The 14521-nt window shown below is 63.2% G+C and overlaps 1 protein-coding gene across 1 annotated transcript; it reads right to left on the minus strand.

Moving 5' to 3' along the window:
* Nucleotides 1–1575: 1575 nt before the first annotated feature.
* On the minus strand, nucleotides 1576–13537 carry LOC147527998 (semaphorin-3D-like). Its single transcript, XM_086619279.1, has 18 exons — nucleotides 13514–13537; nucleotides 12560–12758; nucleotides 7634–7794; nucleotides 6846–6908; nucleotides 6491–6610; nucleotides 6078–6180; nucleotides 5519–5647; nucleotides 5089–5234; nucleotides 4735–4849; nucleotides 4479–4548; nucleotides 3978–4122; nucleotides 3670–3892; nucleotides 3461–3549; nucleotides 3159–3200; nucleotides 2757–2914; nucleotides 2447–2511; nucleotides 2078–2208; nucleotides 1576–1992 (listed from the first exon to the last, which is right to left on the minus strand). Exons 1-18 carry the CDS (start codon nucleotides 13535–13537, stop codon nucleotides 1576–1578), a joined length of 2400 nt encoding a protein of 799 aa, XP_086475405.1.
* Nucleotides 13538–14521: the final 984 nt, after the last annotated feature.

Consider the following 14521-nt stretch of genomic DNA (forward strand, 5'->3'; position numbering starts at 1 on the left):
GGGCACAGGGAGGACTGTGGCTGCTCCATGCCCCGGTCTTGATGTTCTTGTTGCCTCCCCACCGCTGCAGCTCTCGGGGTGTCATGGGGGGCTGCAGGGTGGGGGCAACAGCCCAGCCTGGCCTGGCCTGTGTTGGACAGGATCTGCTGTGCGTGGGCACACCGGAGCGCCTGGGGTGGGGGGATGCAGGAACTCACAGAAAGTGAATATTCTGGCAAGCAAAGGATGGGATTTCCACAGAGGCTTCACTAAACGATGTATATTTTGGCTTAATGATGTCAGCAAATGGCTGAATGCGAGAGAATTGCTGTTGGTTTGTGGACGGCTTCCAGGCCAGAAGGGACGAGTACAGCAAATACCTTCACAACTGGAGTTTCTCACCGCTCCGGGATGAATTTTGTTAATCCAGTCTTGGAAGGGCCGGGGAGGGAGGGCTGGGGCGGGGGGCAGAGGTTAAAAGGGGAACGTAGTCCAGCTAGATGACGGTGAGATGATGGCTCCTTGGAACTCGGAGCAAGCGAGGGACGTCCCTTCGAAGGGACGACGGTGCGAGTGAGGGAGAGCAACAACCTCTGCCGCCTCTCGGACCACCGCCCGCCGCCGTGCTCCTGCTTCGTGGCACCCAGCTCGGACCTGGAGTCTGGCAGATCCGCGGGAGCCTGAAGGAATCCATTGCCGAGTCTCATTTTGGGTTTTCTGTTGTTTTGGGGTTGTTCTTTTTTTTTTTTTCCTGTTTTTACTACCGCCTTAGTTTGTGGCCTGTCTTTTTGTGGTTGGAAAGAGGAGTATCACTAGCAGGGTGGGTCGGTCGGTTGGCCCCACGCATGATCATGTGCTTCCCTCTTCTCTCTGTCCAACGGGATGCGCTCGCCTGATCTCCCAGAACAGAGACTTTGAACAATTTGTTGTTTATATGATGTATTTATTTTTACTTGTGTTTCATGTCATTTTTTAAAAAAAAAAAATAAATTGTAAGTTGGTATAACTGCTTATTGTTTCTCTCTCTTTTGTTTGGTAAAATAAACGTCGAAATTTTAAAAAAGCGCTGTGGTTTGAAGTGGATCGGAGCTGGACACTGGCATCTCTGCCAACGCCGCCATTGTCAGAGCCCGGGCTCAGCCAGCAGCCATGCCCCGCTGCCTCCAGCGGCATTTGGTCTCCGCCAGCACCTCTGCAGCCACGTGGGTGAGCACCCTGCCGGGGCAGCATGGGTGCACAGATGTCCGTGGCAGGGCTGGGTGCTGCTGGGTGTCAGGGAACCACTTGTGAGAGCTGGCTGTGTCCCTTCTCTGTCCTCTGTGCTCATTATTGCTGCTGATAATGATGGTCGTTAAGGGCCAGGGGGAAAATAAGGAGAATAAATATCCTGCAGGGCGTAAATAGCTTTGAGTCTCGGAGCGCCAGTGCGAGCACCCCGGGCATGTCCCGCGGGGTGCACGGAGAGGCAGCAGGGACTGGCAGGGTTTGAGGTAGTAACAGTGAGGCCTTTTCCGCAGGGGGAGCCAAAGTGTCTCGGAGCTGGCACCCCCGTGCGAGAAGGGCCCTGGAGAAACCGGGAAGGGAGCTGCGAGCACCTCACAGGGGCTGGGGGTGCCTCCGCACCCGGCCGTTCTTGCTGTCTGGGGACGGGTGCTGCCACTTCTGGTGCCAGGCTTTCTGCCGCTGCCTTTCCTGGTGCCGCAGGGCGTTGCAGTAGACATCCAGGCTGGTGCCTGGTGCCCCCAGGGCCCGTGGGAAGCCCTTGTAGCCCGGGTGCAGGTCAATCCGGGGCCGGAGGCTCTGGTGGGTCCCTCCTAGCTCGGCCCCCTTACTCTGTTTGTAAGGTGGCACCTCCATGGCCTCGTGCCTGATGATGCGGAGGCTGTATCGGATGAGGGGCCGGGAGAAGGAGCGTTCCACTGCCTGGCACTCGTAGGTGCCCGTATCCTCCCTCGCCAGCTGCCGGATCAGCAGCCCTTGCTCCAGCACCGAGAAGTGGCCGTTGCTCCTGACCTGGGGCAAAGGCAGAGCGCCATGGGTCAGTCCCCGGGGACTGAGCCACCCCTGCGCCTCGTCCCCGCCGCCCTGTCCCCCATACCTCACTCAGCCCTGTCTCCTCGCCGTGCTGCACCAGCCACCGGACAGTCGTCTGCGGGGAGCGCACCAGGCACTCGAGGAAGGTTGAGTTCTTCTCCACCCCAAACACTGGCTTCTCCACGGCAGCGGTCCCTGCGCAAGGGACAGGACAGGGGAAGGGGTGAGTACCCTGCGTGGGAGCTGTGTGATGGATGGGGAGGAAGGGCAGCATGGAGCATCCAGCACACAGAGGGTGGCACGGGGTGCTGGTGCAGCTGGTGGGCACTGGTTTCCCAGGGCCATGCCGCTCGCCCTCCTGGCCATTGCTGGCCCCAGGGAGAGCTGGCTGCCTGTGCTGGGGCTCCTTGGAGGGTCTGGGGCTGGCGCTCACCCTCTGCCGTGTCCTGGCACTGGCTGAGCGGGTCAGACTTTAGCACGTCCTGGTAGCGGGCACGTCTGTGGAAGAGCAGACGGGGCTGTGGGTTGGCATCTGCTCCGGGCTGTGGGACCCCTCCACAGCAGAGCACCCAGGGAGAAGGGGAGGGCTGCGGGGGAGCAGGGAGGGTGGGGACAGGCAGGCAGGGTGGTAGTAGGGGTCTGGGCTGGGGGATAAAGCTCTGGGGCCGGTGTCTGGCCCTTCCCTGCTCCGAATGCCATCTGTTTGCAGGGGGACAGTGGGGCTGGCGTGGATGGACACTCACCTCTTCTCGGTGAGCAGGTGAGGGGAGCAGGTCTTGCTGTCCCAGGTGCAGTACGGGTCCCTGGCCAGGCAGCAGTCCACACAGGTTTTGCCGTAGAGCTCGCAGCGGTACAGGGAGAGCCGGAGCAGCCCGTGGGCGCAGCTCACAAACAGCTCCTGCTGCTCAGGCGAGCAGAACAGCGGCAGTCAGGACCCCCGCGCTGGAGACAGGGGCTCGCAGGGGAATGGAGCTCCCTGCCCCGTGCTGGGGTGGGGGCACTGGGAGACACTGGGAGTGGGGGACAGGGCCTGGCACCCCCCAGGCTGCCCTGGCAGGAGCCCAGTCCTCAAGTGTGCAAGCCCTGAGGCCAAGGGCAGAGGGGCTGGGTCCTTCTAGGAAGGAGGAGGAGGAGGGAGGACTCACCCGCTTTGGTGACAACTTCATATCCAGGATGGGAGAAGGCACCTGGGGTGGGGAGAAGAGGGCGCTGCAGCTGTGTTGGTCCTTCCTGGGTGCCCCAGCCTGCCAGTGGGGCTGGGACCCGGGGGTGGAAGCATGCCAGGGCTCTGGCCCAGCTCCCCGCTCCCAGCTCCTCCAGCTCCATGCAGGCAAACCAGGCTGGCCCTGCTCAGCATGGGCCACCCACCACTGACTTGCCACGGGAGCTTGCAGGGAGGGAGCCGCAGGGTGGCCGTGTGGTCCAGCCCCAGCCTGGACTCCCGTACCTTAGTGACGCCGATCTCCTCCAGGCTGATGACCTCTGTGCTGCGGCTCGCCCCACCGGCCAGCCCCACCTTCAGGACTTTGCCTTCATCTGGGAAGGCAGCGGGAGAAGGAGCTGTCAGGGCTGGGAGCCAGACGAGCCGGCAGGACCTGTGCGCCGTGCAAGCGGCTGCGCGCTGGCAGCATCCCCAGGGCCGGGGCAAGTTCCCACCTGTGCCCAGGAAGAGCACATCGATGTGCCGGCTCTCCGTCTCCAGCCTGTGCACCAGCAGCCGCCGCAGCCGGTACGGTACGTTGACCCTCACCAGGACGGGCTGGCGGCCCTGCGGGTACACGGGCTCCCACATCAGCTGGTGGGTGCGCATGAAGCTGATCAGCTCGTCGGGGAAGTCCTTGGTGGATTGCAGGAGCGGGTCGTACGTCTCGCTGGGGCACTGCGTGGCAACATGGGGGGCTACGTCGGGGCCAGGCCAGCCCATCCCGCTCCTCCCCAACACACTCTGCTGCCCAGCCCCTTACCGTGCCGGGACGCGGGTAGGGGACACGGCCCTTGTATTCTACCCAGCGGTAGTCGAATCCCTCCTTGTGCGCAAAGGGGCCGCTGAAGGCAGCTCTCACGGCAGCCATGGAGTAGACGCAGACGGCGGAGCCGCTGAAGACACCGCTGCGGGGGCAGTGCGGGGCTGTCGGTGTCCCGCAGCTCTGCGGGGGACGGGCACACGCATACCCGTGCCTCTGAGCCCACGCTGTGCCCCGCCAGCCCCAGAGTGGTGCATGGCACCTGGCGCATGACGGGAACCCCTTTGGCACAGCCAGTCCAGCCCAGGGGACCGCTGGCTGTGCCGATGCCAAACCCGGGGGTTTGGCAGTTGGGCTGGTGAAGTGGCGGCAGGGAAATGGCTGGTGGGTGCTGGTCCAGCCCTTCTCCCCCCCACCCAGGGCTCCTTGGGGGGCAGCACTGGTGTGGAGCTGGGTGGGGCTGGAGTGCCTGAGGTGGGGGCTGGCCAGAGCCCTGCTCACCTGGAGACTGTGAAGAGGCCGAAGACGAGGGGGTTCTGGGGGTCCCGCGTGCGCAGGAGGAAAACATCCTCTGGAAAGAGAGGGGTGGAGATGAGGCAGCCGGGAGCTGGAGCACAGGGCTGGCGGAGGCAGGTGGGCATCCTGGATGCCATGCCCACTGCCCACTGCCCACTACCCTGTGCCCACGACTGTACTGGGAGGAGCGGTGGTGGCCGAGCAGTGCTGCCTCGGGCAGCAGACTGGGCTGTGCACTCACCCAACTGGTCGAAGTGCGTCTCAGTGCCCTGGGCGCCGGGGACAGAGCACACCAGGCGGGCCTTGAGGAACGTGCTCCAGCGGTTGATGAGGCTGCGCTTCCCTCCGACATCGTTCTGCCAGGCACCAGGAGCTGGGCTCAGCCCAGCCCCTCCAAGCCTCCCTCACCGCCATGCGCTGCTCGGTCCCCGCAGTGGGACACCCTCAGCCCTGAGCCCTCTGCTCTGTGCTGGGGTGCGGTGACACCTCCATGCCCTGCTCTTGGTCCCTGCTTGGGAAGCCCCTTGGCCCGGGGGAGGTAAAAGCCCACCCTGTGGGACACCTGGCCCCAGCACGCCAGCCTTTGGTGACTAACCTTGCAGACCCGGGCCACCCTGGCATGGACGTGCCGCCTCTCCCACTGCCCAGCTTCTACGGCTGTCTCGCGGAAGAAGATGTAGACCTTGTCGTCGTGCGGGTTGTAGGTATCAGGGATGGCATAGGCACTGATGAACGTGGGCTCTGGGGAGGGCAAGGAGCAGCACAACATGGCCCTGTGCCCTGACCCAACCCTTGGAAGCCATGTGAGATGCTGAGAGCACACAGGGTGCCCCATGGAGACCCTGCTACCCCCATTCCTGGTGCTGAGGCTGCGGAGTGAGTCCTGGAGCATGGTTCCCACCAAGGCATCCCCCTGGAGAGGAGGAGGGGACCAAACTTCTGTGCTCTGGACCCAGTAACGACCCCAGCCTCTACCCAGCAGGCAGGAGAGACCCCCCGCACCCCACAGATCCCCCCACCCCTACCATGAAGCCAGTGGTCCTGATTCTGCTCCGTCCGGATGTAGCTTTGCTCAGCCCCATGGACCCAGGTCCGGAAGAAGGCAGCGCTGCTGCCCATGAAGTCACTGGAGGTGCCCGAATACAGCTCCCCATCTGTGAGGTTAGAGGTGGGTGGGGTGGGTTGGGTGCCACTGCTGGAGGTGCCCTTGCAGGACACCTCTGTGTCCTCGGAGGCTCGGGGATGGCGGAGGTGGCTGGGAGCCTCCTCCAGCCCGTCACTCAGCATGGCTTCTAGCCCCGCACCCGCCTGGCCCTTGCACAGCACTGGTACGAGGCGGGTGGGCTGGTGACGCCGCACTCCACTCCGTGCATGGTGTTTCATCTACACCCCACCTCCGTGATCCTGCACGGGAACCGCGAGGTCGGAGTGAGCTGGGGCAGGATGGAGGTCAGCGGGATCCTTCCGCTCACGTGCACCCGCTTGGGCACCTGCCCGGGGCCACAAAGCAGGCACGGGCACCACCGCCATCACCATCGCCTCCTGGCACAGACCGCTCTTGCTCCACTCCCCACTCCCTCTTACCGATGAGGAGCCCCGTGAAGGGTTCGTGGGGGCTGTACGGGCACCGTCCTCGGCCTGATTCCAAGGAGTGGGTCACCAAGCGCATCGAGGGAGACCCAGGACCCTGCCGGAGCCAAAGGGGAGATGTCAGCCCAGGGGGAGGCTGGGAACAAGTGGGAAGGAAGCCAGTGTGCTCAGCTCCACAACATGCGGGTCCCTCGAGGTGGCTGCCAGGATCCAGCCCCGTCCCCATGGGCACCTGGCACTGCCAAGCCAGGGCTGCTTCTCACCATGGCCATGCAGGTGTCAGGGACCATGTCAGGCTGGCTAGCCACCTTCCCCAGGCCCCGGGGCTCCCTCTCCCCCTGGCTCACTGAAGGGGGTCTCTTGTCACCCTCCGCAGTGGGGACGTGGCTGGGCAGGGTGTCCCTCACCTTGCCCCTGGCTCCCAGCTGGACGAAGGCACAGACAGGCTGGTAGGAGCCAGTTCCGCAGGCCAGCACATGGCTCCTGTTGAAGGGCTGGAGGAGGCGGATGAAGTTGGCACACTCCATCTGCTCGAGGGGAGACGGTTGTCAACAGCCTGAGCCTAGGTCCGGGCGCTAGTGCCCGGCCCCGCGGCATGTCTGCTCAGGATACGGGAGCCCTGCCAGATCCTGCCCCAGCAGCCCGTGAGCTGAGCTTAACTCTGGCTGGCTCAGCCCCCTGGTCTCAGGTAGACCCCACTCTCCCTTTCGGGGTGATGGGGGTGTTTAATATCCCCGGCAAAGGGCTGCCAGCATGTCTTACCTCCACGTTCTTCCCTGCCAGCTGGCAATGTTCCACCTGCTCCTTGGAGGCTGGCCAGAAAATCTGCAACACGGAGACCCCTCCCGATGCAACCCCTGCTTTTCCTTGACCGCCTCAGGTCGGCTGGCTCCCGCGGGCACCGGGGCTCAGCCAAACGCACTGCCAGGCGTGCAGTGAGGACATGGGGCTGCTCTGCAATGGGTCTGACACCCCCTTGGCTCCCAAGCTCGGCAGGCAGCCTACCAAGTGGGCTCGGAGCGAATCTGGCATGGGGACAGAGCCTGGGTGGGCCATGGCACGCCTGGGTGGCGGGCAGGCTCTCCTGGATCTCAGCCCGTGGGAACGCCAGTCTGCAGCGCCTTAATGGGCTTTCCTTTTGTTGGGCTGCACCCCTCGGCAGCAGGATGTCTTGGGATGACATTAGCGGACTCGCTGCCGGAGTTGGTTTAGCTCTCGCAGCAGCAGCAGCAGGGACTAGGTGTGACAGCAGGGCTCTGGGCACTGCCCCTCCACCCATGCCCGGGGTCCACCCAGGTCTCCTCTCCCAGCTGAGCCACCCCGTCCCTCCCCGGTGTCAGTCTGTCCCAGCAAGGCTCAACAGTGCCAGGGATGGGTTGACTCCCAGGGATGGAGACATCCTGGTGTAAACATGCCCCCGGTGATGTGGGAGCAGCCCAGCTTGGAGCACATCCGCCTCCACGCCCCGGCACTGGGACAAGGAGAGGCTACCAGGGAGGAAGAGGCCAGTCCAGCCAGGGTTGAGCTCCCACCCTCCTCCCAGCACTGACCTTCTCAGGCTCTCTGCTGGGATGGTCCAGGTGGAGCAGGAAGATGTGGTTTTTCGCTCCCACCATCAACCAGGCCCTGTCTTCATCCACCAAGAGAGCTTGGAAATCCAACCCATCCCCTGAGGCCAGCAACAGCCGAGAGCTGTTGGATTTCAGCAGATCTACAAAGCACAAGGCGGGAGAAAGAGGAATCCACTCGTAAGCGACACGAGAAGCAGCTAGTGGCCCATGTTCCCCTCTCCAGGACAGCTCCAGCCACCCACCCCTGCCCCGAGGGAACGCAACTTTCCTGCCACTGCCTTCACAGAAAACCAACACCCTGGGCACCCCAAAGCTCACCATTAAGCCGCCCACCATGGGCCTACCTGGAGGAGACACCGAGTCACCCCTACAGAGGAAAGGGGAAAGAGCTTCAGATCCAGAGAGTTTATATAAAAAAGGTTTCGTCTCTTCGCTGGGGCGAAGCGTCTCTCTGAGGAAAGGCTGTAGGTAAACAGAGCCGCCACAGCCCAGCCTGGACACGTCTCTCCTCTGCCAGTCCCCTACGAGGTGTCTGCTGGGCTTTACCCCAGGCATGGGGACCAGCAGGCAGATGGGTGCGCTGGGACAGACAGACGGATGGATGGCCAGTCCCTGGCCCAAGGAGCTTGTAAGGGGAGTCCCCAGCTGTGTCCCAGGTGCCACCATGACCCTGCCTCCACCACCCCACGTTCCCCCCCTCTACGTCCTAAGACACAACCTAAACACAGTGTCACACTGGCGCAGGGAATGGGCTTTTAAGAGCACCCATTTGGCACTGGGGGAGGGAAGAGCCACCTTGCTGAGGGAGAAAGTGTTCCCACGGAAAGCTGCGGGAAAGGCTCTGCGGTTCAGGCTGCGGCTCCTCCTGCGCGGAAGCCCGGGGGCAGCCAGCGTGGCCCCTCCGGCACAGTTGCGGGCGGATGGGTGCGCGAGGGGGACAATAAGCTCTTGTCTCTTGGCTGTCGGCTCCCAAAACAACATCCCCGGCGCCGCGCCGGGCCATGACATGCAGCGGCAGGTTTCAGGGCTGGCTGCTGCGGCGAGCGTCCCCTGGCACGGCAGGGGCGGCTGCCGCGCCACGCTCGGGATCGCGGCAGCTGCTGCCCCGGCGAGTGCCTGCTCCCAGGGATCAAGGCGGGAGAGACGGGCCTCCAGAAATCCTCATGCATCGCTTTCCTCTTCAAAACTGACGGGATTCGGCCAGGGAGAGGGTGAAGGGTGGCTGTGCCGGCAAAGCATTGGTGCTGTGCAGGGAAAGGTGCCGTGGGAAGGGGAGATGGAGGTGGGCTGCTGCAGGATTGGACTGCAGGGAGGTGGAGTGAGGCTGGAAACTCAGGGTGATCTGTAAGACTTGGGCTGAGAAACCACCCAAAATCATGCGGACTGAAGCAATGGGCCGGAACGGAGGGAGGGAAGCTGCCAAGGGGAGCCGGCGCTGGCCGGCATGGATGGGAGTATGGGTGGACGTGCGGCCCCAGGCGCAGGTGGGGTGTACGTGGAGACGGGCACGGCTCTGTTCAAAGGGGACCCTGGGAGGTTGCGTCTTTCTTCCTTCCACCCCTTTTCCAGGGCAGAGGGGAAGTGGGGCCAGTGCCTGCGAACTGGAAATGGCACTGACGTCCGCTCGTCCCTGTGGGGGAAGGACCTGCTGGGCCCAGGCAGCGGTCCCTGCCCGGATCCATGCCGATGCAGCCGGGCTTGCTCCCAGCTGGCGTTTCCTTCTGCCCTTCCTCCAGGGTCAGAGCTCCAGGCGCCGCGGGACACAAATCCTCCTCTGCCACAAGCCGCTCCCAGCCGTGTCAGGGAGCTCCTGGCCCTCTTCCTGCTCCCACAAAAATTGTGCCCTGCCCTGCTTCACACCCCACTGTCCCTCGAGTATCCAAGGGCTCTGCTCTGGGTGCGGGGCTACAAGATTGGGGGGAAGCAGACTTCCAAGCCATTTCCCAGCAGCCAAATGGGATTAACAGCTGAATTCCTGTCCCTGCCTGCGGGCCATTGTCACCACTGGGTCCCCAGCGGGCTGCCGTGCACTGCCCACCCTCCTGTGTCTGCCAGCGCTCGTGGGACCTGCTGGATCCAGGAGGAAAGGTCAGGCAGGGCACCAGGGGGACAAGCTGAGCTGGGAGGCAAAGACAAAGGTTCATTCAATCCATGGCTGTCATTAAGCAGAGTTGAGGCAAGGCTGGTCCCAGGGAATGTCACCCCCTGGTCACCCTCTGACCTGCCCTGTCCCTGTCCAAGGACAAGGTCTGGCAGGATGATGGAGGAGCCCTCCTAGCTGCCACGACAGTGCCTGGGAGGACCCAGGACCCCCTGCCCTACACTTGCACCATGAGACCTACGGCAGCGTCAGTGACTGTGAGGGTCTGAGCCTGACTGAGGCATGGTTCTGCCCCCTCACCAAGGGGACATGGAGCGCTGTGGCTCCAGACCCCATCCATGGGACACTGCAGCACACAAAGCAGCCTTCTTGTGCCCTCAGGCACAGGGCATTTGATCCAAGCCCCAACCCTCGAGGCAGGGACCTGGGTGGTCTGTGCAGCAGCTGCACGGTGGCTAAACCCATGGGTGAGTCCGGAGACACGTCCTTTCTTTTGTCTTCATTATCTCCCAAGGCCACGGTGTTTTCCTTTATTGTTGGGACCACTGTAACTGCCTCGTCCCATCCATCATCTCCGCCTGCCCCATAGCCGCAGCACCCTCAGCGACCCTGGGCTTCCTGAGGTCACAGCCCGGCTGTGCCGGGGGGCTGGCTGCTCCCCTTTCCCCAGCCATGGGACGGAGCAAACCAGAGGGGACATCCCTGAAGGCCAGGGGAAGCTTGGCGCTAAATCGGGCTCCAGCCCCTTGCTGCCATCGGCCGACAAGAGATGTTCTAGCACCAATTTTGGTGCTGAGAAGCAGAGACCCGCCAGCCTCCCGCACTCCTTAGCACTTGCTTCATGGTGATGGCTCTTGGATCCTGCCCGGCCGGGCTAGCAGAAGACCCGTTTTCCAACTGCTGGCTGTGCCTGCCCTGGATTATTTCGGCAAACGGAGCTGGGAGACTGTGCCGTGGTTTTCTGTATGGCCTCAGGAAAGAGAGTGGCTCAGCTCGGGCAGCATCAGGGCTGACCCAGCTCACCCCGAGGCTGCCACTTGTGCCAGCGTGCTATTATAAACCGTCTCCTCGGCAGGGTGGGAGCCGCTGCTGTTGTTCCTGGCCCCGTGCCCCGTGCCCCATCCTTCCTTTGCCTTCCCAGCCTTCGATGCTGTCATTTCCTTCTCACAAGCCTGCTTGCATCTTCTTCCCCCCGCCCCGCCGAGGGCTCTGCCTGCCTCCCCCATGCTGGGATCTGAGGACAAGGCTGATTCCGTAGATGGACCCTCAAAGGCCTCCTTTTAGGTTTGCTTTTTTTCTAGGGGTTTCTAAACCTAAACTTCTGGAGGCATTGTGTCCTTGAACCTGCCCCGTGATGTCCGTGAGTCACATCCCCTGCCATTGTTCGCCTTGTCCTTGAGCCCTCCCGATGCTGGGAGCTTCCTCTTCTGCCTCTGCCCAAGACTTGAGGACTTTTGGCATGTCTGGCCCCAGCACACCAAGGGGCTTTGAAGTCAGCCATCCCTCTGTGCTCCTGCCACCCAGGAGCCCGGCTCTGCCTCCTCCGGCTCCAGGGAAAGGCAGACCCTGCACTGTGATTCCGAGCTGGGCTATTGGCAGAGGCCATCTCCTGCAGGGAGATCCTGCATCCCTAGGAGGTCCAGCCCTCTCCAGCCACAAGCCAGGGGCATCTCCCACCTCGCTGGCTGCCCCTGCCCAGAGAGCAGCTCCTCAGGGTGACAGAGCAGGTCAAGGAGATGGCCCCAGAGATTTTGAGCGCGATGCCCGTGGGAAAGCAGTGCTGCCACCTCATAGGTGCGGAGAAGGGCTGGTTGAGCCCTGCCAACTGTCACGTCCAGGGCAGCGCCCAGTGTGCTCAGCTGCCTGTCCTTCAGAGCGACTTGCTTTTTTTCACACAGAAGATGCCAAAAGCACCTAAATTGGCCAAGTCCACGCAGCAGGTCCATGGCAGGGTGACCAGGAGCCGGGCTAGCAGGGCTCTGCTCTCACTGCTCGGGTCATTCCCCTACAGAGACCCTTTCTCGAGGGACTCTCCCCTTTCGCACTTCTCTGTAGGGTGCTGTCACCCTGCTCTTGCTGCGTCTTCAGATCACTGAAAGCAGCCCCCACCCCGCCCCCTCCACGTCCCCCCCGTTTTTACAGCAGGCACAAGAAGCGCAAACTCTGCCTGCCCTGAAGAGCTCGTAACCTAAACAGACAAGACAGATGCAGGGGGGGAAGGGTAAGAAGTAAGTGCAGCAGGGAAATGATCTGCACCCAGTGGCTCAGCCTCTCCTCGGCGGGAAAGGAAGGGTAGGGGCAGGGGGGCTCAGCTGGGGCAGGGGGGCTGAGCTGGGGTAGGGGGAAATGAGCTGGGGCAGGCGGGCTGAGCTGGGGCAGGGGGGGAAGGGGCCGACAGCACCGCCCGGGGCTCGGTGTCCCCATCGCGCCAGGAGCGCCAAGACAGGGGTCGTTCCCCCGGGGCTGCCCAGGTCAGCTCCAGCCCCGGACGCACCGTCTGATGCGCACAGCGAGTCCGGGCAGAAGGAGCCGTCGCTGCCGGTCCCGGCGTTGCGCTGCACCGGGGCGGGACACTCCCGGCTCAGCCCCTTCTCTGGTGCCAGCAGCGCCGGTGCAGCGTCCGCAGGGGCCGCGCTTGGAGCCGCATCCCTGAAACATCCCGAGGGTCCGACGTACGGAGCCACAACCGAGGGGCTACTACCTGCTCCCCCCACCTCCCCGAGCCCTGGCCGCCCCCTCGGCTCCCTCCCAGCCCCCCCAAGCAAAGCGCAGACTCCCAAGGACCGTCCGGCCGACCCCCTTACCTTTGTAGGCGAGGCGGAGGCGCGGGGCGTGCTGCTTCCACGCCTCGCTGCTGCCCGGCTGCTGCGGGAGGAGGCAGAGGAGGAGAGCGGCGAGGGGCAGCCCGCGGCCGGGGGCAGCCCGCCGGGGGGCACCGGGCGAGGGGGCAGCTCGTCCCCGCGGCACCATGGTCCGGCGCCGGGATGCCGCCTCCACCGCCGGCTGCAAGCAGAAACCGAGGGGTGAGGGCGGGGAGGGGGGGAAGGCTGCACCGCGACGGGCTGGGCGAGGGTCCGGACCCCCGAGGGGCGGCTCGGGAGGTGCGCGGGCAGCTCGGCCCCCAGAAGGCTCAGGCCAGCTGCCAGTGGCCAGCACCACCCCCCCCACCCCCCCCGCCCCCGCACACCCACGGCCCTGCAAAATGAGCCGTGCTGGGGGGGGGGCACAGACCCAGCGAGCCCGGCCGGGGCTGGGGACCACGCAGCACCCGCCGCCAGCGCCTCGTCGGTGTTTATGTGAGCAGAGCACCTGCAGGGTGCTGGGGCTGGGAGCCAGGACCCCTCCCTGGGGAGTGTGGACTCGAGGGGACAAGGCTTGTCTGGAAGAGCTCACACAGCCCGGAGCAGTCGGGCTTGGGGGGAAGCGAGGGCCAAAGGAGGTGGGTGTCCTGCTGGCTGGGCTGGCAGCCTCGCAGCCCCAGCCATCATGGGTGGTTCTGGAGGGCTTCCAAACACCTCCTTGCCATGAGCCACACCAGTCCCAGCCAGGACACCCAGCACACTCCACCTCCAGGAGCTGGTGCTCCCAGGGCCAGGTTGGGTACTGGGGAAGGCGGCTGTGGCTGGGACACCTCCTCACTGGCTGCCACCCGGGACCTCCAACACGTTTCGTGTGCAGGGGCTTCAGAAGACCAGCTCTCACGGCCTGCCTAGGGGAGGTGAGCGGCGTGGTGTTGGCATGCCCCCAGCGGATGGTACTTGGGAGCACTCGGATTTGAGCATCGCAGAGGTGACTGACATGAAGGAAGAGGCGAGGTATGCTTGCGGAGTAGGTAGGACACCCTCCAACCAGCTCTTGGAGCTGGGGCATCCTCTGCTAAACATCTGCTCAGACCCCATTGCCTGGCCAGAGCCTGGTGAGGGATCCCTAATATTCCTCTTCTCTCAGCTTGGGGTTAAATCTCGTCACTCCTTCTCAAGGGGGAATTAATATTTTGGGGCACTGCCCATAAATGCCACTTTTGTGATCCCTTTGGCATCGGCTGCAGCTGTGTGTGTCCATGATACGTCACTCTGGCCGGTAGCACTGCAAATTGCCTCTTCACCGCAGACCTCTCCAAGGCCACCGGCATCTGCTGGCTCTGGGATGCCGCAGGCTGGAAGGACTCTCTTCCATGGACACCCGTTCCGAGGCGTACACAGTTTCACAGCCTCGTCTGCCAGCTCCCACACCTCCCGCAGGAAGCAGGGCTGGCCTGCCAGCTCTCAGCAATTAATTCAGGAAATTTAGATGTTTTTTCCCCTGCTTATAAAAGTCCCAGTCCCTAAATGGCAGCTCTTACCCTCCCTCTTGCTGCAGATTAAGTTCTTCCAGTCCCACACTGAAAGGTTTAAAAGGAGCTTTTTGGCTCGTTGGTGGCCGGAGGCTCTTGGCTCCAGAAGCAGGGGATTTCTGCCGCCCTGGCGAAGGGCTGCAGAGGAGGGATGGTGCTCCTGCCTCAGGGAGCACTCGACTCTGCTTAGGGAGGAGGTTTGGGGCTTGGAGAGTTGGGGTCTCTCTCCCTCCTGCCAGACAGGAAGACGTGGCACCACTGTGGGACCCTCAGGGTGGAGGTCTTGCTGTTTTCTTTCTCTCTTTAGTTGGGGGGCTGCTTCCTTGACCCATCTGTCCCTGGGCACTTTTCAACAGGCCAACTGCTGCCTCGGGGAAAAAAACAACAACGCTGTGTCTAGGAAGGTTTAAATGACTCAGTGCTTGACATGTTG

Source organism: Tauraco erythrolophus, chromosome 12 (assembly GCF_009769465.1).
Source record: "Tauraco erythrolophus isolate bTauEry1 chromosome 12, bTauEry1.pri, whole genome shotgun sequence".
In the NCBI taxonomy this organism is placed as follows: Eukaryota; Metazoa; Chordata; class Aves; order Musophagiformes; family Musophagidae; genus Tauraco; species Tauraco erythrolophus.